The 27894-nt window shown below is 35.0% G+C and overlaps 3 protein-coding genes across 16 annotated transcripts; 1 reads left to right on the top strand and 2 right to left on the bottom strand.

Moving 5' to 3' along the window:
- Positions 1–1903: 1903 nt before the first annotated feature.
- On the bottom strand, positions 1904–4169 carry LOC132164583 (pentatricopeptide repeat-containing protein At2g22410, mitochondrial-like). Its single transcript, XM_059575119.1, has one exon. The coding sequence runs from the start codon at positions 4029–4031 to the stop codon at positions 2016–2018; it is 2016 nt and encodes a 671-aa protein (XP_059431102.1). The 5' UTR covers positions 4032–4169; the 3' UTR covers positions 1904–2015.
- Positions 4170–4715: 546 nt separating this feature from the next.
- Positions 4716–18690, bottom strand: LOC132168038 (T-complex protein 1 subunit alpha-like). Of its 2 annotated transcripts, XM_059579103.1 has the most exons (18): positions 18484–18690; positions 17729–17793; positions 16604–16693; positions 16395–16481; positions 15235–15294; positions 15019–15069; positions 13594–13689; positions 13335–13400; positions 12880–13097; positions 10712–10808; positions 9762–9848; positions 7456–7590; positions 7054–7158; positions 5837–5965; positions 5643–5746; positions 5346–5436; positions 5118–5239; positions 4716–5009 (listed from the first exon to the last, which is right to left on the bottom strand). In XM_059579103.1, exons 1-17 carry the CDS (start codon positions 18539–18541, stop codon positions 5153–5155), a joined length of 1626 nt encoding a protein of 541 aa, XP_059435086.1. In that variant the 5' UTR covers positions 18542–18690; the 3' UTR covers positions 4716–5009; positions 5118–5152. The 2 variants fall into 2 exon arrangements, with proteins under 2 accessions (XP_059435086.1, XP_059435085.1); XM_059579102.1 differs by having other exon boundaries at positions 4716–5239.
- Positions 18691–19980: 1290 nt separating this feature from the next.
- Positions 19981–26918, top strand: LOC132164880 (probable plastid-lipid-associated protein 11, chloroplastic). 13 transcript variants are annotated; one of them, XR_009438460.1, is made up of 5 exons: positions 19981–20482; positions 21161–21226; positions 25472–25632; positions 25737–25833; positions 26625–26918. XR_009438460.1 is itself a non-coding variant. In XM_059575387.1 (4 exons), the coding sequence occupies exons 1-3, from the start codon at positions 20022–20024 to the stop codon at positions 23609–23611; spliced, it is 627 nt and encodes a 208-aa protein (XP_059431370.1). In that variant the 5' UTR covers positions 19981–20021; the 3' UTR covers positions 23612–23660; positions 26625–26918. The 13 variants fall into 13 exon arrangements, 5 of the variants coding, with proteins under 5 accessions (XP_059431370.1, XP_059431406.1, XP_059431383.1 ...); XR_009438455.1 differs by having other exon boundaries at positions 25737–25807; XR_009438454.1 differs by having other exon boundaries at positions 25472–25592; positions 25737–25851.
- The last annotated feature ends 976 nt before the right edge of the window (positions 26919–27894 follow it).

Consider the following 27894-nt stretch of genomic DNA (forward strand, 5'->3'; position numbering starts at 1 on the left):
AGACCAGCTTTGATGCTAAAAAAAAAAAAAAAAAGTATATTATTTATATATATAAAAGCAAAGGAGAGAGGGCCACTTTTTCACATGGATTGTGTATGAGAGATGGGAGACAGCTCTGTCACGAAAAAGCTCTGCATTCAGATGCACTTGACATTTTCTTACGTGTTAGATTTCTTTTTGTTTAGAAATCATCCAAACAATGCATGTAATTTTTAATAAGGTACGTGATTCTCAATTACATTTTTATGTCTTAAGAAGAAAAATGTTAGAGACAATATTTTTATGTCATGTGATAGTTTTAATCAATTATTGAATATTTCTTTTTAACAATGATTAATACGAAGATTGGTTGGGATTGCCATGTCAGCATTATAAGAATCACATGCATTTTGGACACATGTAAAATTTAATAAATTGAATTGGGAAAAAAACATTTCAAAATGAATAAATTTCTCATTCCAAACATGTTTATCAAAAAAAGAAAGAAAAAAAAAAGAGTTATATGGAGTAGTTCATAAAGGGTTCTTATCAGAAGTTTATTATTAGCTAATAATGAGTAATAATTAGGTGGAGGTGGGTTCCAATCCTAATCCAAATCCTTGAAATTGCACAAAACCTATTATCACATAGATATATTGGAGGGTATTTTTGTCTCATTAAAAAGTAAAAAGATAAAAATATCCTTAAAATACTCACTAGTTCATTTAAACTAGAGATAATCTTGTTCTTTTTAGAATTTTATGTTTCGATTTAAATCTAAAACCAACTCTTTTAGGGTGTTATGATTTTTCTGTTAATTGCTTTTTAGTTGGGCTTAGAGTTTTTCTAACATAATCTTTTAGTTTTATTTACTTTCTTGTAAGCACTTATTTTGTAGGGGATTTTTTTTTTTTGGTAAGCACTTGCTTGTATAGGTAGGATGAAGATTCACTGTACCTAATTTCCCGAATTACTAGCAATTGGGGAAGCTTCGTAGTGTAGGGATTACAAGCACTTGCCCGAATTCTTATCCCGAACAGGTGGGGATTGCTTGGAGTAAGTAAGTCGTGCAAATCTCTCTCTCTTTTTATGGAATTGTTCAAATTGTTAGCAATTCGAATATTTAAAGAAGCTCTGAATCTGTGTACGTCACCTTCTAGCTTTTAGGCAGTCTTGTTTCCGAGGACTACTCGTGGATATTTTTGTTTTTGTTAAGTTTCTTCAATAAATTCATATATAATTGTATATATATTGAAGAAATAATTACAATATCCACTATTACAAGAAATCCAAAGATGGTTGTTTTCTCTGCGGGTGATTTAAAATGCATGGCTTTGGAGATGGCGAAATTGTTTATAAGGATGATAATAGGGCCACGTGAGTGTGCAGACTCACATGCCTTGGCGTTTATGTAGATCTCAATCATTTTTTTATTATTAATTTTTTTTTTTTTTTTTTTTTAACTTCACTTTAAACTCCTAAACTGCAATGCCTCACAAATTTTAAAAATTTTCAATTTAATCCACTGAACTTTTAATTTAATTCAATTGACTTCCCTTTGTTAGATTCAATCGTTAACCCCAAACGGAAATTACTAAAAAGACCAAATTATCCTAGGACTTTTTAATTTTTAATAATTTTTAATTTAAAATTAAGGGTAAATTTGTAATTTTTTTTATAAAAACGTCAGGGCTATAAAGATCATCTTATCACTTTTAACGTTTAAAATCTGATAAAGGGGGTACATTGCATCAAATTGAAAGTTTATGGGTGAAATTGAGAATTTTTGAAATTTGATAAGTCTGCCGAAATCAACACCGCTTATTACAACCATAAACAATGAGAAAAACTCAAAAACAATATAGCATGGAATAGTTCAGTGGAAATTGCTTAATAGAGGCGTTTGGCTGCTGAGAAAGTGTAATGAAAATCAATTTCAACATTAGATATTTCATTGTATGCAATCCCCGAACAAAAGCGGGAAGTCCTTCCACCACCAAAAAATTCTCCCTCCCAATTCCCAAAGACTTTGTATCTCAAGTTGTTAAGAGAACATCACAATATACATGAAAGTTGATGAATTGGGAAGTATTTGGCACAAAATCTTCCAGTTTGGACAGCAAAAACATTTCGTTTGATACTCGATAAATCTCTTCGGATTGAGGGTGTGATTTATCAGCAACCAAAAATTCACAAAAGTCTCCCTCTATCTCTATCAGGCTACGCCCAGGAGTCTTCTTCACACCCCTCTCTCTCATCATGCTTCTGATCATCTTCACATCACCCCATCTTCTCTCATGAGCACAAATATTTGCAAGCAATGAATAAATCCCGCTGTCTTCGGGATCCAACTCCAAAAGCTTAAAGGCAGAAAGCTTTGCCATCTCAACATTCCCATGCATTCTACAAGCATTAAGAAGAGCACCCCATGCTGCTATGCTTGCTTTCATTGGCATTTTTGCTATTAACTCATAAGCTTCTTCTAGTAGCCCCACCCGACCAAATAAATCAATCATGCAAGCATAATGTTCAACCTTTGGCTCTATCCCAAAATTTCTTTCCATGCTTTCAAAATATTCTCGACCTTCAGAAACTAAACCACCATGACTGCAAGCTGACAACAGACCCACAAATGTGATTTCATCGGGCGTAAATCGCAAACTGATCATCTTCTCGAAAAGGGAAAGGGCTTTGGTCGCATGTCCATGAGAAGCATATCCAACAATCATGGAATTCCAAGAAACCAAATCTCTCTCCAACATTTCATTGAAGATCATTGCAGCCGCATCAATTCTCCCACATTTTGCATACATGTCAATAAATGCATTTGCTAGAATCAAACTAAGTTGAATCCGCTTTTGATTGATGTAGTAGTGGTGAATCCATTGACCCAAATCCAAAGAACCAAGTTGACTACAAGCAGAAAGCACACACACCAAAGTGTTCTCTATTGCAACCAAACCTGCCTCTACCATATCAAGAAATAATTTCAAAGCTTCCTTTGGTTGATTATTCTGAGAATAACCTGCAATCATTGCACTCCAAGAAATCACATTTCTTTCTGGCATGTCATCAAAAAACTTCCTTGCCAAATCCAGTTTGCCAAACTTTGCGTACCCATTAACCATGCTAGTCCATGAAAACACATCCCTATTTATCATGTTGTCAAAAATCTCTCTAGCAGCAACCAGGCTACCACATTTTACATACATATCCAACATAGCGTTTTGCAAATTCAGGCTCGAATTCAAATTCTTCTTTTGTATATATTCATGGATACTCTTCCCCATACTTAAGTCCCCTTTCAGTGAGCACGCTGAAAGAACCGCAATCATAGTAACCTCATTTGGCTCAACATCACTCAATAGCATCAAATTAAATAATTGCAAAGCCTCATCCGTACAATTATGCACCGTATACCCATCAATCATCGAGGTCCAAGTAACAACATCTTTCAGAGAAGTTTCATCGAACATTTTACGCGCAAGTTTCAAACACCGACGAGTAGCATAAAAATGAACCAACCCATTTCGCACTACCAAGTCCGAATCAAAACCCATCTTCCAAATACAGCAGTGAACTGATTCCCCGTCTAAAACTGTACAAAACTGCTCGCACGCCTTGAGCGCAAAAACAAAGCTCCGGCGGTCCATTTGGACGCGTTCTCTAACCATTCGACGAAAAAACAAGAACCCCATAGTGGGAACTTTAGCTTTACAGTAGCCTCTGATCATTGTGTTCCATATATAAGTATTGGGGTTTTCAATCTGAGAAAAAAGCACACGGGCATAATCAATGTCACCGGTGTCAGCTAGAGCGCAAAAGGCTAAGACCCGGCTCACAGGGAATGTGTGAGTAATGAGGGCAGTAACGGTCATGTGGGCTTGAATTTGCTTCAATTGGAGCATGTTTGCGCACGATTCCATGATTTGTAGAGTTGGGTTGGTGATTATAACGTTGGTGGTAGAGTTCCATTTGTGTTTTTTGGTGGAGGTTGAAGAGAGTGGCCTGAGAGAGTGGAGCACTTGTGTACTACTAAATTGTAATTTCATTATATTTCGTCGCAGAGCCGTCGAGAACGGAGGCACGGAGGTTTTGTTTGATGGTTGATTTGAGGGTTGAGAGGGAGGTTCTGCCGATCAGGCGGTTGCAAGTTGAAGAAGCCATAATTTTGCTTTCTTCTCCGGTGTTTATTTGTGAAAGCAAATAAGTCCTCGTTTGTTTTTTGTCAAAGTATATACATATATATTTTGGTTTGGTGGGGTGAAGATTAAGTAAGTCCAGCCCAACTTTGTAAAATGGGCTCTTTGTTTGCAAGCAAATTGTATGGAATAACGCTATAAAATATATTTTTATTATATAATTATCTCACAATGTTTTTTTTTGGGACATGTCCGCACAATTATCTAATAATGTTAATGATAGTCTCAAACCAATTTTTAAATTAGCAAAAAAAAAAAAAATTCATGGGATAAAAATATTATAAATAATATTTCTCAATTGTGTAGCAAGCTTTCAACATGAAGTGTTCCGATTAAGACTCTTACATTTACAAGAGAAATAATGCTATTTAGTAAACTCTTGTACAATTAGATGGTGTAACAATAAAAATTAGCCATCGCCCAAAAAACAAAAAAAAAAACCATTATTTCATTTTTACCAGGATGCATTCAATCATATGATAAGTTGTACAAGACTACTAAATAGAATTACTCTTAAAAGAATAATGTGTAATAAGCAGTCACGAAGACATTTACAATTATTTTATAAACTTTTAACATGTGTTAGCATATATAATTATAGAATATTGAAATTTTTTTGTGGCCAAGGTGGCTCCAATCATAGACTTACACGTGTGAAAAGTAGTAAGAGTTGCAAGGGAGATGGAGAGGATCCCTTTCCAGTTGCAAGTGTTTACTCTGTTCTGATTAGACCCGCCAAAATCTTCTAAACATGGAAATCGGCTGCTTTGTGATGGCAAGACCAATTTGATTGAAGTTGTTCTAGATGCTTGGGCAAGGGATTTTAGCCTTAGAGCAAGCAAGCAAGCTTTTTATAAGATAAACGAATGCAAGCTTAAGATAACAAACTAATTTATAAACCAAAAACAGGCATTTTTGGTGGTACAAACATGATACCAGAAAGTCCTTCAAAGAGAGAAAAAAAAAGGGTCCTAATTCTCTTCATTCTGACTTTCATCTTTGACAAGCTTGATCATGTCATCAATTCGAAGAATCGTTATGGCTGCTTCAGTTGCAAACTGGCCAATGGAAAATTCAAGAAACCACTTTAAAAGGCCATTTGGAAATAATCCCTAATCAATCCTCTTCATCCGTTAGAGCATTTGTATGTTCTACAACATTTACCTGAATTATCTTCACTTTGCTCATTGCAGGCTCGATGACTCCGGCTTCTAAGTTCTTCCGAATGGTTCCATTTGAAAGGTCTAGACCCATGCTGCAATAATTTAAGAGGTGACCAAACCAATTACTATTGAGTGATATATAAAATAACAAAATTTCCACCTGTCTGGAAATGAATTTTACTGAGTACTTTGAGTGAAGAAGAAAAAATTCATTTTATTCATAAAAAAAAAAAAAAACAAAAAAAAACAAATGCTTAATCCAAAATGACACTCACAGAATAGCTCAAAAATAAAATACCTAGATAAATGCTTCTTATCGGCATTGGTTTGTGCTATGGTATGGTAAGCCCGTAACTTTGCGACCAAATCGGTGGCATCCTTAGCAGCATTCACGGCTAGCACCTGAACAAAATACATGTCATTATTGTCTCTTCAGCAATTCCAATGGGTGGGATGGGGGGTTAAATCATGCATTCATAGATTATAGTAAACCTTTGGTATAATTAACAAAGATTCAGCAAATTCTGCAATTGCCAACTGCTCACGGGATCCTAAAGTTGTAGCAAGGCACTCCAAATACCCGGACAAGGCAGCCTCGACTGCGCCTCCACCTGCTACCACCTGTATTGCAATATGTCATGGTGAAGAATATGAATAGGAAAAATGAAAACTGCATTGACGGCAACCAACTTTCTAATAAGTCATTTCCATTTTCTCGTTTCCTTTTTTGTTAGAAAACAGTGAAAATTCTTACAACTCCCAGTTATGAATAAAAAAAAAGGATAGTAAAGCAAAATGTCCTATTTGGTTCAAAGAAAAAAAATGAAGGAAATAATACATTTGAATCCATTAAAACCTGAATAGCAAGCCCCTACAAGGACGAAGTGAATCTTGAAAATGAAGCGAGTAATTTCAGCAAATGATTTGATGTAATATCTTTTGTAATCTCACTTGTCATAGCACGAACTGAACCAATATTATTTCCTAGTCAACACCAGAGTGTCTACAATTTCGCAATTGTGCCAACTAGTAAGTACCCTTGGGTCTATTTTTTGTAGAGGTATCACTGGGCTAAGAAATCAAGGTCACGCCAAGTGCATTAATTCCACATGAAAGAGTTACATAAAAACAATTACAAAGTTCTTTTTTGTATCTCCAAAATATGATATTAGCTGGGAAATGTCTCTTCAGTCTTATGTATATGCACACTCGAGCGTGCTGGGCCTAAGCTTGTCTGATCAGCAGATTCCTATATCTCAGATTTCATGATATGATTTTGGTGCTGACTCCACTTCACTTTATGGGACGTTAAAAATAAAATTCTATCCCTTCTTCTGATCAAGCAAAAACCCAGTACAATGTGCATCTAGTTAATACCCAAAAACAACTTGGGCAACAAAAGCCTATGCCACTAAGATATGGGCAAATAATCAACCGAAAGCTTGACAACAGATGCAATAAAAAGCTCACTAACAACATAGTAGACATAATTGCTAAATGATATAACTGCTTAAAAAGTTACCTTATTTTTGAAAAAGAAAAGCATATAACATTAAGCCATTATATTATATTAAATTTCCTACATATCCAAAATCACCCCACCAGAGTCATATTCGAATAACTTAGCTTATTACAACGAGCAACACTAATAAACAACATATTCAAGAGTTTGAAATTATAACCAAGTATTAGAAAGTGCCGAAGTTTACCGTATTGGATTCAAGGGTCCTTTTAATGATAGACAGAGCATCATGCAGAGCTCTCTCCATCTCATCAAGCATATAGTCATTCGCACCTCTGAGGATCAAGGAAACCTAGAGAAAGTATGTGAATAAAAAAAAAGGCAACATCAGAAGGTGACTGCATGAAAACAATGTCTAACTGATATCTCATAAAGTACAATAAAAAAATGTTCATAGTTTCTATATTAAGTTACATCCTTTAAATATTACTTTAGCAGGCTAACAGTTGAACTTAACAGGGTTATAGACTCATTCTTAGGCCTGATAGAAAGAGGAATTCCACAAGGATTTTCAGGCAACTGGGTTGTAAAGTTGAGAAGTGTAAAATCCAAAAAATAAATAAAAATAAAAATTAAAGAAATCACCCACCGCACTTGTAGTTTTAGTCCCCTTTATCATAATCACATCATCATCAGCGATACGTTCCTCAACAACTTCATCTGCATATCCAAGAAATGATGAATCAAATGATTCCTCTCCTTCCATATCAGCAAATATTGAGACCTGCCCATCAATTGTACACAATCACAAACAAAATAATAATGGTTAGCCTATTTAAAACAGTAAAATTATCATTAATATGCACTATAATACAAAAACTAATACATAACAATCATACGATGGATACACTGAAATTGAAGAAGGAAAGAGCTAAATATATAATTCAAAATTCCCTCCCCACACAGTGTTTTACATGTAAAGCCATCACTCCGAAACCTCTCTATCAGTATTCCATATAATTCATTAATTGAGGTGGGGATGATCAGGCTTAGATGAAAGGAGCTAACTTTGAGCATTTATCTACTGGGATGCTCATTCTGGGAAGAAAAGAGTAACAAATAACCTTGCAACTGAATACAGCTTAAAAGATTAAATCATAGCAGGTAGGCCAAAACTGGAATTAGCTTTTAGACTTTGCTAGCAAATTGAATATATAGAATTTACGGCAAAGATAGCCAATTAAAAGTAGACATTTCATGATAATAGACTAATTTGCTACAACATCAGAAGTATGTACTGAGACAAGATGCCTTGCCAAGTAGAGGAGTACTTCAATCACATGCTATAAGTTGGTTATTTTTCCAGGGGACATAATGAATTTTAAGTTCTGTTTGCTTTCTTCATTTCCAAGCAGTTACATTTTGAAATAATAAGAACAGCTTCAGAAAAACAAAAATTATAGTGAATCATTAAGCTTCATAATTGTACTTCTGACAGTACAATAATAGATTGGCTTTTGGGGCTAAAAATGTAAACCCGTACTCGACAGTTAGAGCTACATGTGGCATTTGTGCTAATAGAATTTCTTCTTGCTTGTGATAAAGGAAAAATTACATATTTGGACATTTATGTCAGAGTTCATCAAAGAGCTGATAAGAACGACCAGATGAAACATCAGGAAGCTTTGTAAGAATTCAGATAATCCTGAAAACAAAGGGAAGTTGATAACATTTTAACAAATTACATTAGAATTAATATGCCTTGATAGATCTTGTATGAACACCAAAGCGTTGCTCTCACTGTAGTTATGATACTGATAGCCTTGCTAGATCAGTTGGTGGTGTTAAAGGACCAATAACAACATGGGAAACAAATATGATATGATTTGAAAACAGCAATGCAGGAGTTCTGATATACTAGGATTCGGTATGCTGGGAGTGCATTAATAAATTAATAAAATCTGCAGAACATCGTTCTTGCTGCGAAGGTTGTATGTCTTTTTTTAGCCTACTCAAGACCATTACATATATGTGTATATAATATACATATATTAATTTTTGGTTTAAACGAATATTAAAAGCATCAAAAGCATAATTTAAATTACAAGAAAATTGTCAATTATCATTTTCTAGTGACACCAAAAGTGGTCTTAAATTATCTATTTTTCCATGGACTGTGGACTACACCCAACCCATCAAATACAGCCAACCCTAGTCCCCAGCCCACTAAATACCCATTCAACACAATTTGTATAAGCAAATCCAGAACATCAAGGTAGCTCACTCTCCAAGAACCACTCAAGAAAGTTCTCTGATAAATCTCTTTACCAATCCATGCCCAGCACCAACAAGCAGTGTCCTTTGACTCAACTCTCCACCATCAAAATCCGCAACCTGGCCTCTCCTTGCCACCACTCCCACACCCTGACAAAAATCAGAGTGGCTGTCGATCTCTTGACAAGTTTGCATGTGTGGGGCCATCCACTACTATATCTCACCCAACAATGCTGTGATCCTCCACATCAACCCGAAAAATTGCTAACTCTAAACAAAAGTGTACTGTATGTCCGAGTAATCAGACTTTAAAAAATAGTTTTTAAATTTATGACATGTATAGGATACGTATCAGCCATGTCCAATATGTACTGGACACAAATATACAGGGGCTTTGCAGCTCCTATATTAACAAAAGAGGCCCTAATGTGGACCAAAAATATACCTTTTTGATTATAGATAGTTAAAGAGAACAAGTAGTACAACTGAGTACTTTGCCCCCTTCACCACCAAAAAGTTTTTTTAAGCTCTGCTGATTCAAAAATTCTAAATCACAATATTTCTGGACATAAACTATTGCTCTTGGTACATCCATGATTGCATTAACTATTAGCCAATGTCAAAAGCAAATAACAGCCTTGAAAAGTGATACCATTAAACATAAGCAGGCTAGAAATTTACCAGGGTTGCACCGGTTGCCTTGGCAACGTGGCGCATATCCTCTTTCCGAACACGTCTGACAGCAATTGCCCCAGCCTCAACAAAGTACTGAAAGAACATCAAAGAACAAAAAAAAAAAAAAAAAATCATAACATGCCCAAATCTAAATCTGCTTGCAAGTGTGATAGTAGGTAAATAATGAACTAGGAGAAAACTAGAAAAGAATAATCTAAGATTGCCTGTTAGCCTGAGTTTACTGTTATTAAAGTGAACCCATTTCAAAAGATGCTTCAGACCACACAATCAACAACATAGTGGACCAAAACCAGAAGATAATTGACGCAAAACTTAGATGTCAATGTATCACCACGCAAAACTTAATTTTTTAATTTTTAATTTTTTATCTTTTTACTTTTTCACTTCCCCTACTTTTTCACTTTGAACATCATCCAAAATTGTAGAGAGCTCATTGAGGATGCTCTTAGACACTTCAATGGATCAAGAATACCTCCATCAAACAAAACACTAAACTTTCCCTAGGTACTTAAATATTTCCTATACTATATGGATATCTCAAAGTGATACTTCCAGGTTAATCACACCATGCGCTACAAACTTCATTTTCAGTTTGGGGCATAAAAGAAAAAGAAAAAGAAATTTCAACATTTTACCCTTCCTATTTCCTAACATTTGGTGTTTCACACATCTCCAAAACATTAATCCAACATTTTCTACCTAGCCCCTGTAACATAGTAATAATCACAGGACCATGACCACGACCAAAAGACAAGTGACCCTTTAAGTAATGCCAACAAAAAGATGACCCTGTAACCAGTACATGCAACCAAGTTCAGTTAGGGTTATGGCATCAGAGAGGATGTTAATTGTCATGCCAGCCAATTCAGTGCCCACAAATGAATACTGGCCATGTCATAGATGCAAGGCAGAATCATATATACATAGAAGCTTGCCTTGAGTGCCATGTCATCTATCCCTTTTGTTGTCAGAACAACGTTAGCTCCAGCTTTCAGAAGTTTTTCAATGCGTTCTTTTGTCATATCAGCTTCTCTGCAAAGACATATGTAACATCAATTCCACATAAGCAAAAATGTAGACAAACATTACGTAATGATTTTTTGTCTTGATAACCATAAATAAGTGGTAATTAAAATTGTCACAACACAACAAGCTTAACACATGAAAGACTTTTAGTTGCCGAGAACATGCACTAAAGAAAGGGAAATGCAATATTTTTAGCCTCATAAATGAATTAATTCAATGCTACATGACAAGACACAGCATGCTTATAAAAAAAGGAAATAAGTATCAATAATTTTATTGGTAAGTAATTCAATTTTATTAAAAGTGTAGAGTGGCACAACCCTAGCATACAGATGGTACACAAGATAAAGCCCTAATAGAGAGAAAAAGAGGAACAAAAAGCCAAAAACTAAGAGAAATTAGAAACGGGCAGGCTATTGAATGCTGCTATCCATGTGTAGAAAGACTATAACATCTTTTTCAGCTCTAACAACGTAGTCTCTTGATCTTCAAAGCTCCTTGCATTCCGCTCTCTCTAAATACACCATATTGGACACAAATGAGCCAATCGCCACACTTCCAAATCATTATGGTTTTCCATTTGTCCTCTCCAACTCACCAACAATTCTCTCACCCTTATAGGCATAACCCAGGTTACACCAAATAAATGAAAAAGCAAACTCCATAATTTTCTTGCAATCTACTTATCAAAAAAAAAAAAATTCTTGCAATCTCACAATGAAGAAGGAGGTGATCAATAGATTCCCTACATTTCTTGTACATACAACACCAATCCACCACAATAATGTTCCTTTTTCTTGAGTTATTTAAAGTTAAGATTTTCCCTAAAGTTGTCATCCACACAAAGAACACCACTCCTGAATGAGCCTTAATTTTTCAAATACTCTTCTATGAAAAAGAGGAACTTCCAGGAATGGATAACACACAATAGTAGGCTTCACTTCAAAAAAATTTCCTTTTAGAAGGTATCCAGCAAATTCTATCATCACCTCCTTGCCTTACTCTTTGAGAATATAACAACTCAAATAAAGAAGATACCACTACCACCTCCCAATCATATGCAGGTCTTGTAAAGAAAACATTCCAATGAATATTTCCATTTCGGAACTGCAAATGATTTGCAATACTAAATAATCTTGGACAAAAATATCTTCAAGGCCTATTCCCCACACCATAAATCATGCCAAAACTGCACCTGGGATCCATCTCTTACCTCAATATATTAAGTATAAATATATTTGAGGCACCATGGCAGTTTTCTTACTCCACAAGCACATTTTGTCTAATAATATTTTGTCCGACATGTTCCACTTATAGATTGGGTTAGTGACCATTTCCCTAAGACTACAACCATGATACCTTCGTACATCTCACTAATAACTCAACCCTGGTATGTACAACTGCAAAGTTCCGCTAAGAACATGATAATATGCAAACTATAAGTTATTAGACTCTTACTTTACAAATTGTAAGGAAGCAAAATATTAAAAAAATAAAAAAGGCAGGTTGGCATTTGTGCTCTTCTTCTCATAACCCATTGTAACATCGATGCAAAACATTAATCTTCACATGCCAACTAAACATAACTATATATTAAGGTTTCAATTAATTGCTTCCTGTGTAATCCATTCTCAAGACTAGATGATGTCTAAGAACCGGTAGCATGGCAAATATATATTTTGAGATACTTGTAGATCCATTTTAACAGATATTGCCAATAAAATTCCATTTTTTTTTCTCCTAACTGACTAATTTATTTGTAAATGGACTATTCTCATCTTTGAAAAAAATGATAAAATCTCCACTTAGATTTATAAAGCAACTTATCAGAAGAATTTGGACTAGGTACACAAACACACACGGATATATTTGAATGCAAGTATATGTACCATTTTGTGCCTTTACCAGGCTGCTCTAAATAGGTAATTGGATACTAAATCAATTACTGCAAACAAACAAGCGTGTGGAAAGTGAAATGTAGCATGGTATTGATTGTTTCAATGGTGTGCAAAGCTGATTATCAATCAAGTAAATTACAACTATTAATATAAAAGAAATACTTTCTATTATTTCTCACCTTTCACGAATTTTTTCAAGCTCCCTGGGATCAGTGACTAAGACCTGGACACCCAATTGCATCTTTGTCTTCTGAAGATTAAAGTCAAGACAGGCAATCCTCGCAGGGGCAACCCTAATTGGCATTCCTTGGGCAGCACGACCCATATTTAGAGCATACCCATTCAAAAGATAGCTATCTTTTGCACTTTTGCCATGAGCTTTCAAAATATTAATTCCCTGGAGCATGATAAGAGCAACTAGGGCATTTCAACTTTCACTTCCACAAATTTTATCATACCACAAAAACCATGAAAAGCAGGTTGGGCCATATCAGGCCAATGATTCTACTAGCCAGTAATTTTAAAAGCAACTTACAGTGCATACTAATAATAAAACAGATATCAAATTTCCTCCAGATATACATGCACACTACATAACCATTCACGGATGAGGTATGGAATATACACAACCCACCTTAATTGGGTATTTGACTTCCCCCCGGGCATTTTTCATTTTAACAGCTTGTACAGCATCCACAACCTAGAAATATAAATCAAATATATGTATCAATTTTTTTTATAAGTATGTATCAATAAAACACACAAAAGGCTTGTCAAAGGTACAACAAGCACAAATGGCTTGGTTAAAGTATAGAAACAAGTACCAATTTCACTAACATCCAGAGTATTGGAACAAAATAGCTCCATATTACTTGAGCAAAAAATAAGCGTACCAGATTTGCAAAGAAGTCACTGTCACCGGCTATCAACTTTGAGGACATGCTTGTCTTGGCACAGTTTATTAGAGAATCTTTTCCAAGCTTTTCAACCTAGAGAACTCAATGAAACAATCTTATCAAGAATATTATATATCAAATACATTACAGCTTAGACAGAGCATTGGCATACAGAGCAAAATGAACAGGGACCAATCTCTTAAGTACAAAATTTGTTTTTGCTAACTGAAAATAGGAATGTTTCTGTAGGCTCATATTTGTGTATTCAGAATAACAAGGCAAAGATTGAAATTTTCAATTTGTGAGAGCCGTCCGAGGTTGAGAGTGAAGAGTCCGCGGATTATTTTGGTTCTTTTATTTCTGTTCCTTAGTGGGATAGTGTGAGGGGAACATTTGAGCACATGAAAATGCCACTGTTCCCGGGGTCCCAAGTGCAACACCAAGCAGCGGTCAGGAAGGCAGCGAGCTAGTGCAAAAGAAGTTAATCAAGCCCACTACCTCTTTATGAACCCTATAGGCTTGAAACCCTATGAGGTTTAGTGTAATTATACATGGATTGCATAAAGTTAAAAACCACCATGTTTGTGATGGAAGAAACATGTTCACCAGCCTGTTTAAAACTTCAATATACTAGTAGGATTTTGCCAAATGACTTTGTTGGTTGTACAAACGTGTGTATTTATCTTTGGTGTGTACGAATGTGTTGTCACCACTAGTGACAAATGACGAAACCGTTATGAATTTGGGATCCCGATTTGGAGTAATAGGTCTACTCTCACAAGTTTGAAAATGTATGTCTGGTATAAGTTAAAAATGTCATAATGAGTATGGGGTGCGCAACCAAGTAGATTACACCACTGTAGTAAAACTTGGGTTCAATTTAAATGGGATCCACTTTATAACCAGTGGGACTCACTATGTTAATATAAAATTAGCTATTCAAAAATACCCAGACCTATTGTTCTTCAAACGTTTTTTGCAGGAAAAACATTTGAATACTTACATCACTAACCAAGTAACTAACATGCCTTATGTCTTATCAAAATCAAAGTGTCATCTACAAACAACAAATGGGACAGGGACACTAACAACTCTTCATTACAAACTTCTGTCAACAGAATATCAAGTGTATGTCCTACAATTTCATGGGAGCAAAAGAATGTAGCAAGGCCTATAATACAACAATTCAATATGTTCAACTTAAGTTTGGACCACAATATTGCACGCCAAACCCTCTCCCCATTTTTAGCATGAATGATAAAACTGACAAACTCATAATATAGTCTTTCATGGCAACTGTATGATCCATACCAAACTGCCATTCATGCCTACTATGGTTATGAACCACAATTGTCACCACCACACACAAGCATCACATTTAGTTTTCAACAACTATACAAGACAAATTCATAGGAGACTTACCTGTACAGCCAATTTCTCCTCCACATATTTGCATGCCTCCCTCATAGCAAGCTGTTCACATCAAGAACATATGCAAATATAGAGGATAAAACCATAAGGCAACTCACCAAGTAACATAGTGTCGAACTTGATTAGTGTATATACTTAAAATAGAACAAAAAGGTGGAGAGAGAGAGAGAGAGAGAGAGAGAGAGAGAGAGAGAGAGAGACACTCACTCTGTATCCACTGATTATGGATGTAGGGTGAATGTTATTCCTCACCAAACCATTTGCTCTCTGCAGAATTATGATTAAATGATATATTAAGTCATCATCCATCAAACCATAAGAGAACTAATAGGCGAAGCCATGTTCAACTGAGTGGGAGTGATTGCTCCCATTGAAGTCTCATAAACTTGTGTGGATAAGTTAATTTTTTTGGTCAAGTTTTCAAAGTTGCCCCATTGGAGAAGATTGTCCCCGCTAAAATTTCATGAAAAGATGGGATTTTTATAAAATAATTAAAACAGTTACAGTTTTTGTTAAGTTTTCAAAGCAACCTCAGTAAGGGAACAAGCTTCAAAATGAAATATTAAAAATGAGGTGCAGTTCACTTAAAATACTTAAAAAGTATAGCTTGTTCCAATTTCAAACACCAAAACGACACAAGAGGTACTCCATAAAATTAAGAATTGAACCAATTCTGATTTAAAATGTTTAATATCTCGTCTTTTCAATTTCTCACAATTTTTATGTGCCCCAAAAATGAGGTAGAAAAATCCCAAATTGTACGCTTTTAAGTTTGACTAAAATTATTCAATAATTGATTCCATTGCCAAAAACTAATTTTACATGAAATGAATTTCTTGATGCTCTTTTTTAATTTGCATTGATCAACCATCAATTTAATGCTTTACTTTTATCTTTGGTTTTAATGATTTGATTACTATTGATATGTGATTCTGTCATCATAAAATTAATTGTTCCGTGGAGATTTACTTCCTACCCATTATTTTACAAAATAAATAAATAAATAGCGAACATCAATATTATAACAAACAAAATATATATATATATTTTTTAAATTGTTGGGTCGTTATGTTGGTTTTCAATTTAATGAGTGAATAATTTGTATTACTAATGTTTTGTTAATAGCCTCCACCAGGGGGAAATTCTGGTTCCGACCCTATGGAAATTCCACTATAACCAATATGAATATCAAATCTTAAAGAAACACACTAGCTACACTTAATCATAGATATGGCATAAATGTGATTCCTCACCATAATATCATTTGCTCTCGGCAGGGAATAGGATTAATTAAGTCATCATCAAAACATTAAGGGAATTCCTTTAAAACCCATAAGAAATTATATGAACAGACTGCCTACACTTACCTTAAGTAACTCCGCAGCTATGATGACCACTGAAGTTGTCCCATCTCCAACTTCTCTGTCTTGAAGCTCAGCCAACTCCACGAGAACCTACAAACCAAAAAAAATAAAGTTAAACATGCAACACAGTGGAAGAATCTGTGCGACAACACACACATACACAACCATAACAGTAAAACAAAGTGATAAGCCAGATGTGACTCTTTATCCACCTTGGCAGCAGGGTGCTCAACTTCCAACATCTTGAGTATTGTAGCACCATCGTTAGTAATTGTCACATCACCAATATCATCAACAAGCATCTGAAACAATAAATCAAGAAGAAGCAAGTTAAACTACACGGATGAATATAAACCTTTGGTGAAAAGGTATGTAAGCAATGCCTCTGAATAGACATTGAAAAACAAAGTAAAACTTGACATGCAGTTCAGCATTTTAATTTTTAACTGTATGACTACAATTATGTTAAATAGTCTTCATGGATTGGTACCCCTCTTAAATAAAAAACATACAAGTAAACAAATGAACCTAAAGACACTACTCTTCTTTCCTTTCCCAAAATGTCCTTCTCTCATCAGTCTTCACTGCCTTATATATATTTCACTCCAACACATGTGTGTGTCCAACCATACACCTCAACAAACGAACATAAATACATAGGAACAACATCACTCCATTGAGACAATCAATATGCTCAATTTGAAACCACTTAGGCAATACAAAGGAGATCGCTTGTCCATTATCCTACAACTATTACACAATCAAATTCACTAAAGTCTACAAACTTACACGTGGTGTAACATTTTGTTAATGCTACACTGCTCAATAACTTATAATCGAACTAATACTTTGACAATTCTTCCATTAGGTTACATGTTCTCTATACTAAACACACCACATTTCATCTCAACCAATTATCATTTATGTTGGATCATGCATTTGACCATCTTATCTAAAAACCAATTGGTATCCAGTGAAGGAAGTCAAAGCCTTTAATGGCATTCGAAATCGCACCCCGCAAGGCATGTTCTAAGAGCCGTCTAAGTGAGCAGAGCAGCATTATTGAACATCAACAATTTAATATCAAATCCATAAACCCATGCATTTAGCATATTCTTATAAGATAAAAACTAAACTTTGAACATTTAGATGAAATAGTCCTTAATCTTAGCGGGCATAGGGATTATAGGAAGACCATGTTCAACATTTAATGATGGCACTGGCAAACCTCTACAATTAGCCATTCAAGTTACTACAAATAACACGAACAAAGTAAAGCAAATCCTATCAGGAACAACCAACATTGCAAGTTGCAACCACAGAAACAGCATCAATACCTTGTCGAGTCCAACGGGACCTAGCGAGGATTTGACAATGTTAGCAACCGCTCCGCACGCCATCACTATTCCACCATACCACCATCACAAACAAAACAAAAAATTCGGCATTAAATTCACACAAAATTAAAATAAATAAAAGCAGGTTTTTCAGTTGCCACCTGGCCATCCAGTCCCAGTATGAAAAGATTCCCGATTACTCTTGAGGGGCTGAATCGATTTTTTTTTTTTTTCAGTAAATTATTTTAATTCATACAACTGAGAAGAATAATGACCGTCTCAAAGCATAACTGTAGCCCGTAGGTTAGATAAAATCATCGCCATCTTTCATTGAAACAAGGAAATGAACTTAATCCAAATGTTCCATCACACGAGTTGTTACATAACTCCTCTCAGAACACATGAGCCTAGCAAGCCCGAAATTGGGTGCCTTATACGATCAATACTATGTTGCAAGATTTTGCACAATGACTCAAATTCAAATGCAGCAGATGATGCAGAAACCAATTGATTGAAGACCAAAAGAGAGATAATGATAACATCAAATCTAGAGTTAAGAATTACTTATTATTTTTATTCTTGTTTTTAGTTGAGGTAAGGAGATCCTATCAGCCTCACTCAACATCAACACCGACTGAACCTCTAGAGCTATTTTTCGAATAAGAAAGCTTGTCTATCTCCGCCGCTAATGTAGCGGCTAGTCGAGCATTTGAAAAACTCACGCCATCGATTGCACAGAGAGAGAGAGAGAGTACCGTTTTGAGTGCGAACGTCCTCGCCGGACTGGCGCTCGCCGAGAATATCAGGGCCCATTTTGTGGTTCTCTGAGAGAGCGAGAGAGAGAGATTGTCTAAGTCAGAGAGAATGAGAAACCCTAGGTTAGATCTATGGATGCAGAGGAATTTAGAAGAAATGGAACTTCTCTGGAATGTTCAGAGCGGGAGGAGCTTGGTCCGAGTGAAGCTTTGAGATTGAGAGGGCTATTATGTGAGCGCCAAATAATTTTTGGGAGACTACGACGTCGTTTTTTATCAGAGGCATGATGCATAACTTTGACCCAACTTTTTTCTTTTGTGATTTTTTTAATACAAAATAAAAAATAAAATTTTCGAAGCAATAACATCCTGTGGTCCTCTTTTTATTTGGTATTTTTTTATTAAAAAATTGTATTTTTCTTAATAATAATGACCATTTTTTTTTAAAAAAAAAAGACAATTTTTATGAAGAAAAATACTTTTTTTTAAAAAAAAATACCAAATAAATAAAAAAAACTACATAGGAAGTTATTACTTCATAAATTTTATTATTTATTATTTTGTTTTTAAAAAAATTAAAAAATAAGAGTAAAGTTAGCCAAAGTTATGCTTTTATTATTTTTCTTTTTATTATATACTTGTGGCCAACAGATGACATTCGTGTTTATGTATCGGAGTTTAACTAGTGTTAAGAAATATGTATAAGATTATCTATCAACTAATATAACTTGTCAACAATTTTAACTTGCTAATTTTAGCTTGAATTCTTTTCAAATTTGCTAGTTGTGTCAAAAAATTATATATCAAATTTAAATTATGTCAAGGCATAAATATAAAAACTAAGTAAAACATTGAGAGAGGTATTATGTAAGCGCGAAAGAATTTTTGGCATGCCACGACGTCATTTTTAATTATATGCTTGTGGCCGAAAGGTGAACATTGGTGTTCCCGTGACGGAGTTTAACTCACATCAAGAAATATGTACAAAATTTAAGATTATATACGCCAACTTTAGTATAACTCAACAACAATTATAACTTGTTAATTTTAGGTTGAATTCTTTTTCAAATTTGCTAGTTCATGATCGTGTCAAAAATTATACATCATGTCAAATCATGCAGGGAATTGTTAAGTGTTATTCTAGTGTTTTTATGGTGTTCTATTAACTGTGATGTTACTTTTAAAATTATTGTTAAATTTGAGATTATCATTATTGACTTTTAATCTTTTGGTGATTTTAAAAGCTGCATCACAATTGAAAAGACACCAGAAAAATACTGGAAGAACACTTGGCATTTCTTAATTAAGAATATAAAACAATTTATGTTAATTATAATTGACATATTTAATTAAACGAGTCATAAACTTTAATTATCGTGATAAGATAATTAATTTTGTATGGAGTTGATATTTAGTCCTGCTACTTCCGGGGCGGGGGCCACCTTTTTAGTTTGAACCGCCAATTTGTCAGCTGGCAAAAACACCCATCGGCCCGTATCTTCTCATTTCCTTCGCACCAGATATCCACATATACAGCTATGGCCACATGCCTCCTCATTCCCACCACCTACGCTCCAAAATGCCATCAATCTCCCACCCCGAAAATCACCTGCTCGTCCCTCACGGCCCAGTCCCAGGCCGTCAAGCGCCACCTCCTCAGCCTCATCTCGGACCAGGACCGAGGCATCAAGACCCAGAAAGACCCTGCGAGACGCGCTTCGATCGTCGAAGCCATCGACGCCATGGCCGTTCTCGGCCGTGATACAGTCACCACTGGCGCGTCCCTCTCGGCCACGTGGCGGCTGCTCTGGACCACGGAGAAGGAGCAGCTCTTCATCGTCGAGAATGCACGGTTGTTTGGTACTCAGGCCGGTGACGTCTTGCAGGTGATCGACGTCGAGAAAATGACTCTAAACAATGTGATCACTTTCCCTCCCGACGGGGTTTTCTTTGTTCGCTCCGGTATCGAAATCGCTTCGCCGCAGAGAGTGAATTTTAGGTACTCAATGTTTTTGACACAATTGCTTGGCTGTTAATTTATCTTGGTATTAAACTAGCTGATTCTGAGTTCGAACACTGTATTAAACAAATCGATAAATAATTAAATCATTTATTTAAATAATAAAGTATTTTTCAACTTTTATTTAGCTGCAATATATTAGAGTAATGGTTAAGTAATTAAATGATTAAATTGCATTTTCCTATCAGTTTAATATTTTAGAACAACAGTTTGACTGTTAATTTAACATGGTGTTGTTACAGTAGCTGGTTCTGAGTCCATTTATAAAATAATATATGAGTAAATGTTATTTGAAACACAAGTGTTTCGAATTTGATTTAAAAGCAGAAACTCTACTAAAACTGATCTTCATTGTGTGCCAATTTAGCCTTATCATTGGAATTGGAAGTGGGAGATTGGGCTCCAATCTCAATCCTACAGGTTGTTTGTTTAGATAATGTTACTTTTATGTATAATGAGTTCGGTATTGGGTTTGAATTTTGTGGATGTTAAAATCACAAAACAGGTTTACCTTTAATGGAGCAATAGTTTTGAAATCTTTGTAATGGATTTCCAGTTCAGATTTAAGTATGTGCAAAGAAAATACAGCATAATAACATTTACTTCTTTTAATAAAGAGATTTGATGACTTTATCTCTAAAATGATGCTTGTGTCAGATTTACAGGCGCGGTTCTAAGGGGGAAAAACTGGGAGATCCCACTACCGCCGTTCGGGCAAGGTTGGTGAGTGCTCAATTTCTGATCTTGATAGGTGATTGCTAATGGTAAACTTGGTGATGTTTAGAGTTCTTCATTTATAGTCTCAGAGGTGTCCCTACACAACTGGATAGTTCCTTTTGCTTTGCTATAAAGAAAAATAGAAAAGGGGTGGTTTATTGATAATTTGATGGAGAACTTCATAAAAAACCTTAAGTTACTTATCAACAAAGAAGGAACTATTAGGGTTCATATAGCAAAACAGAAAAAAATAAAAAGGAAATCGAATTTTGATGATCATAGCCATCCAAACAAAAAAGATACTGATGATGTCATCTTTGTGATCTTTATTGAAGCTCCCAAGTCTTCATCATAGCTTCATTGTTAACCTCCATGACCTTAGGTTAGATGCAGATTGTGTTTTGTACTCATATGATAACTTTGTTCCTGTGTATTATCATATTACGTTTCTCTTATATGCCCGCCCCTTCAATATGACATTTTAAATTTGGAACTCTAGATAGGCTTTTATATCCCATCAAGCCATGATAGTTGGTGTCCTTAGAGGTTCATCCCTATCTTTTTTGGATTTAACATGAAAATCCTATTTTAAAAGCAATTTCATATCGTATGATTTTCATAGAATAATCAGGTTAGAAAGCAATTTGGAAAAGCTTTAGTTTGCCTGGAATAAGTTGGTTAGCCCTCTTCAATTATCTGTATTTGTGGTTCTCTTTCCTAGGTCTCGGACTGTAGAATAGAGTTCTTCTGGATAAGAGGTTGAAGTTCTCTTTTCCAATTGGGCTGTGAATTGTGATTACAAATAGTTTGATGTATCCATCTAGTATTCTTACAGGGCTGTTTTTTTCCCCTCTTCTAGACTGTGTCAGAGTAAATACTAAATACTGAGAAAATGTAAGCTGCTTCTGCCTTCTGTTGTGCGTTTTTGATTCATACCCATCTGCAAAATGGTTTTGTGAAAGCAAAGGAAGTTCTTGGGAAGCTTCTTGTCTTTCTAATAGCAGTCTTGGTTTTTTTTTTTTTTTGGTGCTCCTGACAATCACTTCACTTTGCACACTTTCACTACGCTTGAATTACCTCCTCCAGTTTTTCTGAATGTTGTACATCTTTTGAAGTTTGTGTTGCCTTTTGTTTTCTACATTTTTCTCTTTCTCTTATCATATAAGTCATCTTTTTGTTGCCTTTTTCTGTCCTCAGTTTCTCTCAGCAGATTCTTTATTCCTTTAAAGATATATAGAAGCTGCAATGCCATGCTTTTTTCCCCCTCTGCTTTTATTGGCTCAGGACTCTTTTTTGAAACTTTGCCTGATTTGCTTTACCATGGCTGGAAAAGCAGTCTATAATTTCAATAGAATATGACATAGCAACATTAGGCAGAGTTCATTCCTGAAAACTTTGAATGATTGAATGTCTGCTTTAGGTCTTGTTCATTCCACTTCTTTTCTAGAATTTATTGGTCTTTTAAACCTTGGATTGTAAAAGTTTTAGGAGTTGCTCTAGTATGGATCCCGTGTACTGGAGCATTATCCTCTTTTCAATAAAATGAATATTTACTTATTTAAAAAAAGTACAAAACATCATTTCATGTTAGTAGGCAACACCTGCAGCTTTTTCCATATATAGATGATCTGGTTCAAGGTCCCTTTTTCTTCTGTTTTTTTTCCCCCTCCTTTTTGGTTGTTCCCATTTCTCATCCTGCCGAGCTTTTTGGCCCAACTCATTTCCATGCGCCTTTGTTTATAACATGTTTAAGTTTTGGCGTTGTGTTATATGAATGACATATGCTGTGATGTCTTATAGTTCTCCCTCAACCAATGTTCTTTTTAGTTTTCACTTGCCAAAGTAAAAAGCTCTTTCTAGTTTTCCTTTGCACTCGTCTCTTTTCATTGTATGCACATATTAAATTCAAATTTGATGGTCACTCTTAGATGAGAACGTTTGGGGTTTTAGATTTTTTTTTTTTCTTATTTTTTTATGTGCATATGTAGTAAACTTGTATAACTTTAAATTTGAATCTAAGGTTCCTTCATACAGCAGCTGATTTGAGATCTATTCTCTTCTAAGATCTTAATGTTCTGTAGTCTTTCTTGATGATTTCTTATTCTTGTTATTGTTCATTATGCTCTCTCTCTCTCTCTCTCTCTCTCTCTCTCTATATATATATATATATATATATATTTATCTGGTCTTATATATTGTCATATGGCAGGATGTCATAGGGGACTGCTTTGTTCTTCTGTTTTGTTTGCTTTTCATATTGTTGTGGAATCAAGGGCATATTATTTCTATAGGTTTGAGTCCGTGTACCTTGATGACGAGCTTCGAGTTGTGAAGGATATCAGGGGAGACTATTTGGTTGTTGACCGTGCTCCTTATGATTGGAAAGAATGAAGGGCAAAAGTTATGGTTTATGTTGTTGTTACCAATGTGGGAGCAAAATGTGAGTTCACTTATTTTAGAGCCAATTGTTTAAATGAGTAACCTGAACAGGTCTTGCTTGATGTGTTAATGCTACTTGTTTCTGTATGAATCCAGATAATCTAATTGCATGACTTTGATTGGCTCCATCTTCGTTGCTGACAGGGAAAATGTTGTGTTCCATGGAAGATTACATTCTTTCCTTAATTAAGTGCAAAAAAAAAAAAAAAAGGACTGGCTGAAATGTTTCTTTAATTATTGGGACCTTTAAATAAACCTCTTTCTTTTTTTCTTTTTCTTTTTTTCGTGTGTGTGTAGTTTAAGAGAAATTTTACACATCCCAAATTTGTTTTTCAAAATTTGATCCCCAAATGATGTGTCACCATCTCATGAGTTGGTAACACACTTTCCAAAATAATAAATCTCATGAGATGGTGACACATCATTTAGGAACCAACTTTTGGGAAACAAATTTTGGATGTGTAGCACTCCTCATAGTTTAAACCCCTTTTTCTCCCATTCTATTCTACTTGAACCCAGTAAATGATAGTCACTCCATTATATCCTGCTTTAAAGGTGGTCTGACATTCCTGCTTTGAAGAGGTAAAGTGGTGTGATCCCGGGGGTTGGGTTAATCACATAGGACATATATTCAAATGTAAGTGAATTTAAGAAATCATGAAGTGCGGTCGTCTGGAAGATGGGCTCTTTGCCTTATGTGGTGCCTATGGAGGGAAAAAAATGATAGGAACTTCGATAATCTTGAGAGGACCTTAGAGGAGCTCAAGTCCTATTTCTTTTTTTTCCCTCTTTACTTGTACAGTTGCTTATTTAGCTCCTCTAGTTATTAGCTTTTCAGATTTCCTTGCTCTATTTTCTCTTTCGTCTTAGGCGTTCTCTTGTATATTTCTTGTGTACTAAGGTTACGCCCCTCTGCGTTTTTGATATATACAACATTATTTATAAAAAAAAAAAAAAGAAACAAGACTGAGCTCTATGCCCTGAAATGTTTGACCACTCTTCACCCCCTGAGACTCAACATTAAGCAGAACTGGAGAACTCCCCTAACTCTGCAGTTGTTTGCCTTTCAATTGGACATCCTGGAAAGAGGAGATGCAGGTTTCTACCTCCTGGTCCTGCTTAACTTAAAACTCCCATCAACAGTAATCTTCTTACCTTTAATAATGTGAAATGTTGATTTCTCAATATTTAAAATGTTGATTCCTCAGCATTAAGCAGAGTTACAGTTCTGCCTACTGCCTAGGGATTGAAATTTGCCTCTGTTATCGTTGTTGGTGCTCTTTTACAGTCTTCTAATTGTTGCTTACAGTTTTCATGTAGACTTGGTATATTTTTTCCTCTTACCAAAATAAAAAAGAAGTTAATATTCTTCCTGTGGCGAAGTTTTGGTCCAATATTTTTGGTTTTGCCGGACACGTTATTGTTTGTGCTTTGAAGTATTTCTCCTATTATTTCTCTTTGTTTTCTTTGTTATTCTGTGTCTTCCCCGCCCTCCCCCCTAATCAACTTGAACAAGTTGGTTTTGAAGGTGTGGTTTTACCTCATGTGAAATTACTAGTTGACCTGCCCAATTAATATCTCACAGCCATTTTTGCTAGATATTAAACTGTCTCAACTCTTGGATCAACTAAATACCATGTTTTATTTAGTAGTAAATAGCTGGTGTTTCAGTTCATATTAGTATTTATCTGAGTGAGTTAATCAACAGCATATTACCAGTTTCCCACCTTCTAAACACACACCCTTAACTATGAAAAATAATTGAAACACCCTTAACTATGAAAAATAATTGAAACTCCTTAACTTCTGCAGGTTTGAATCTATATACCTCGATGATGACATTAGAGTAGCAAAGGATATCCGTGGAGACTATTTAGTTGTTGATCATGCTCCTTATAGTTGGAAAGAGTGAGGACGGAAGTGCAATGTCTTGGTATTTTAAAATTCTTGCGCAGCAACTTTTGGTTACTCCAGTACTATTGCCTTCACATTTATCGGACAAGTTTGTTTCATGTCCAGATTTCTTTCTTGCTTTCAGACTATATTCTCTAAATCCTCATTTCTGCCTTACTGTCAGGGTCTCTTTCAGAGGGAACTTCTGACTCATGGAAATCTGCTCCATCCACATGATGGCTTGCATCACTATAGGTCATCAGATTCTTGCCTTTCTAGCCGTATGAAATCAGGCTGAAGTAAATATATTGTTATGATCCTGGTTTTTTTTTTTTGGATCTAAGGGCTAATAGGTCTGAGTCATGCTCCTAATTCAAATTGAAGGCTGTTTTCTTATAAACAGGCTGCCCAAGCACAGCTCATTTGTAATTTTACTAATATATATGACCTATAGTGATGCATATCTCATCTAATCAGAGCATAACTCTCTCCCTCTCTCTCTCTCTCTCTCCGTACACACACACACATTTACACATGCATAAATACATACAGATACACAAATGTTTATATTAATATTTATATTATGGATTAGTTTCAACTTACACGTGGTGCAACTCTTCATAATGTTACACTCCTTAGTAACTTTTCATAGGATCAACATTTTCCCGAATCCACCATAGAATTCAAGCAGCAGCCAAAAAAGAACAAGAAAAAGAAGATGGCCTAACAGTAAAAATATTTCATGGTGTAAGGGAGAAAAAAAGTGAGGAGAGAGATGATTCTCTCCTTTTTTGCTTAATTTTTGTCCCAAACAAAAACCTCAAATAAAGGACACTTAAATACCAGTTGATGTGAGGGATGAAATTGAGAGAGGGAGAGAGGGGATTCTTTGTAAAAGTTAGTATTAAATATGATATTTACAATAATGAAACCTTTTTTGTGTTGAGATTTTGCTGTAGTTTGATTTGTGGAAAAGGGTTATACTCTTTTTATCATTGTTGTTATGACTTATGATTGTATGGCTTTATTGAATTTGGCTTTGAATAACATTTTTTTAACATCCCAACAACAGCAGGAGCAAAGCATGATGTAAGCAGAGGTTTGAGAGGGATATGGGATTAAGACACTGATTAAAATGAAGAGCAGGCTATATGATTAGGCACTAAGCCAATGGCTTGAGACATGGCATGTTGGCTGGGATTTGCTATTCTCATTTATGATCTTCTGCTTGTCGTTTAGCTTATTTTGTTTGGTTTCTTAGGTTGGAGGCTCGACTTTCTGCACATATTTATTACCACTTGTATATTTATCTGGAAATTTCCTGTTAAAATCACCCTTTGACTGATTAAATTAATACCCTTATTCCTGTCTAGCATTTCAGGAATGAATACTTGATATACCAATGTTGGTGGGGATATAACAATTTTTACTACAAAACTCTAAACAAGTTGACGTGACAGTTTGCATTATATTTATCATGTCGTCACTAAAATGTGAATTGCTCCATGGCATTTGAGAAGCATTTTCTATGTCAATCACTAAAATGTAAACTATCATGGACAGTTTATGTGACATTCATATACAAAAAACATGGATTGTCATGTGAGTTTGTAAGAAGTCGTAATAAAAACTATAAGAGTAATGCTACTCACGCTCACGCTCTCACTCTTGCACTTCTATTCTTACACTCACATGACTTTTAAAATTGTTATTGGGTTTGTAATGAATAAATATTGAATTATGATATAATTGTGATTTTAAAAAGCCATGTAAGAGAATGTGAGAGTAAAAACATAGGAGTAGGAGTGTGTATTTTTTCTCAAGCTTCAATACTACAAGCATTTTCCTTGGTATAAACCCTAAATGCAGTATTGAAACTGAAAATAACCATGTGATAACGATGCTCATGCATCTCGGGTACTAAATTTGTCACTTTTTATCTCATAAAAATGTTTACTATCATTTGTAATGTTGTATGTCATATTTTAATTTTACAATATTGACGTGGCAATTTTAACTAATCTTTAAATATTTCGAATAAAGATTAATCCAAAGGTTAAGATTGCCATGTCTGAATTATAATTATAGAATACAAATATAATTTTTAGAATCACTCTTGATAACAATATGCTATACCATGTAGTCTTCCTCTATACATAAGATTTACAACAATCAATGGTAATTTTGATCCATTTGGGCTACAAGATGGGCCCAACTGTTTAATTTCACTTCCGCCAGACCGGTTTACGGTTTAGGGTTTAGGGTTTGTACATGATCCTTTTTAAAATCCTATTATCTTTGATTAAAATGGTTTATACTAGGTGATTTAACGTTTATAAAAT

Source organism: Corylus avellana, chromosome ca1, assembly GCF_901000735.1.
Source record: "Corylus avellana chromosome ca1, CavTom2PMs-1.0".
Classification (NCBI taxonomy): Eukaryota; Viridiplantae; Streptophyta; class Magnoliopsida; order Fagales; family Betulaceae; genus Corylus; species Corylus avellana.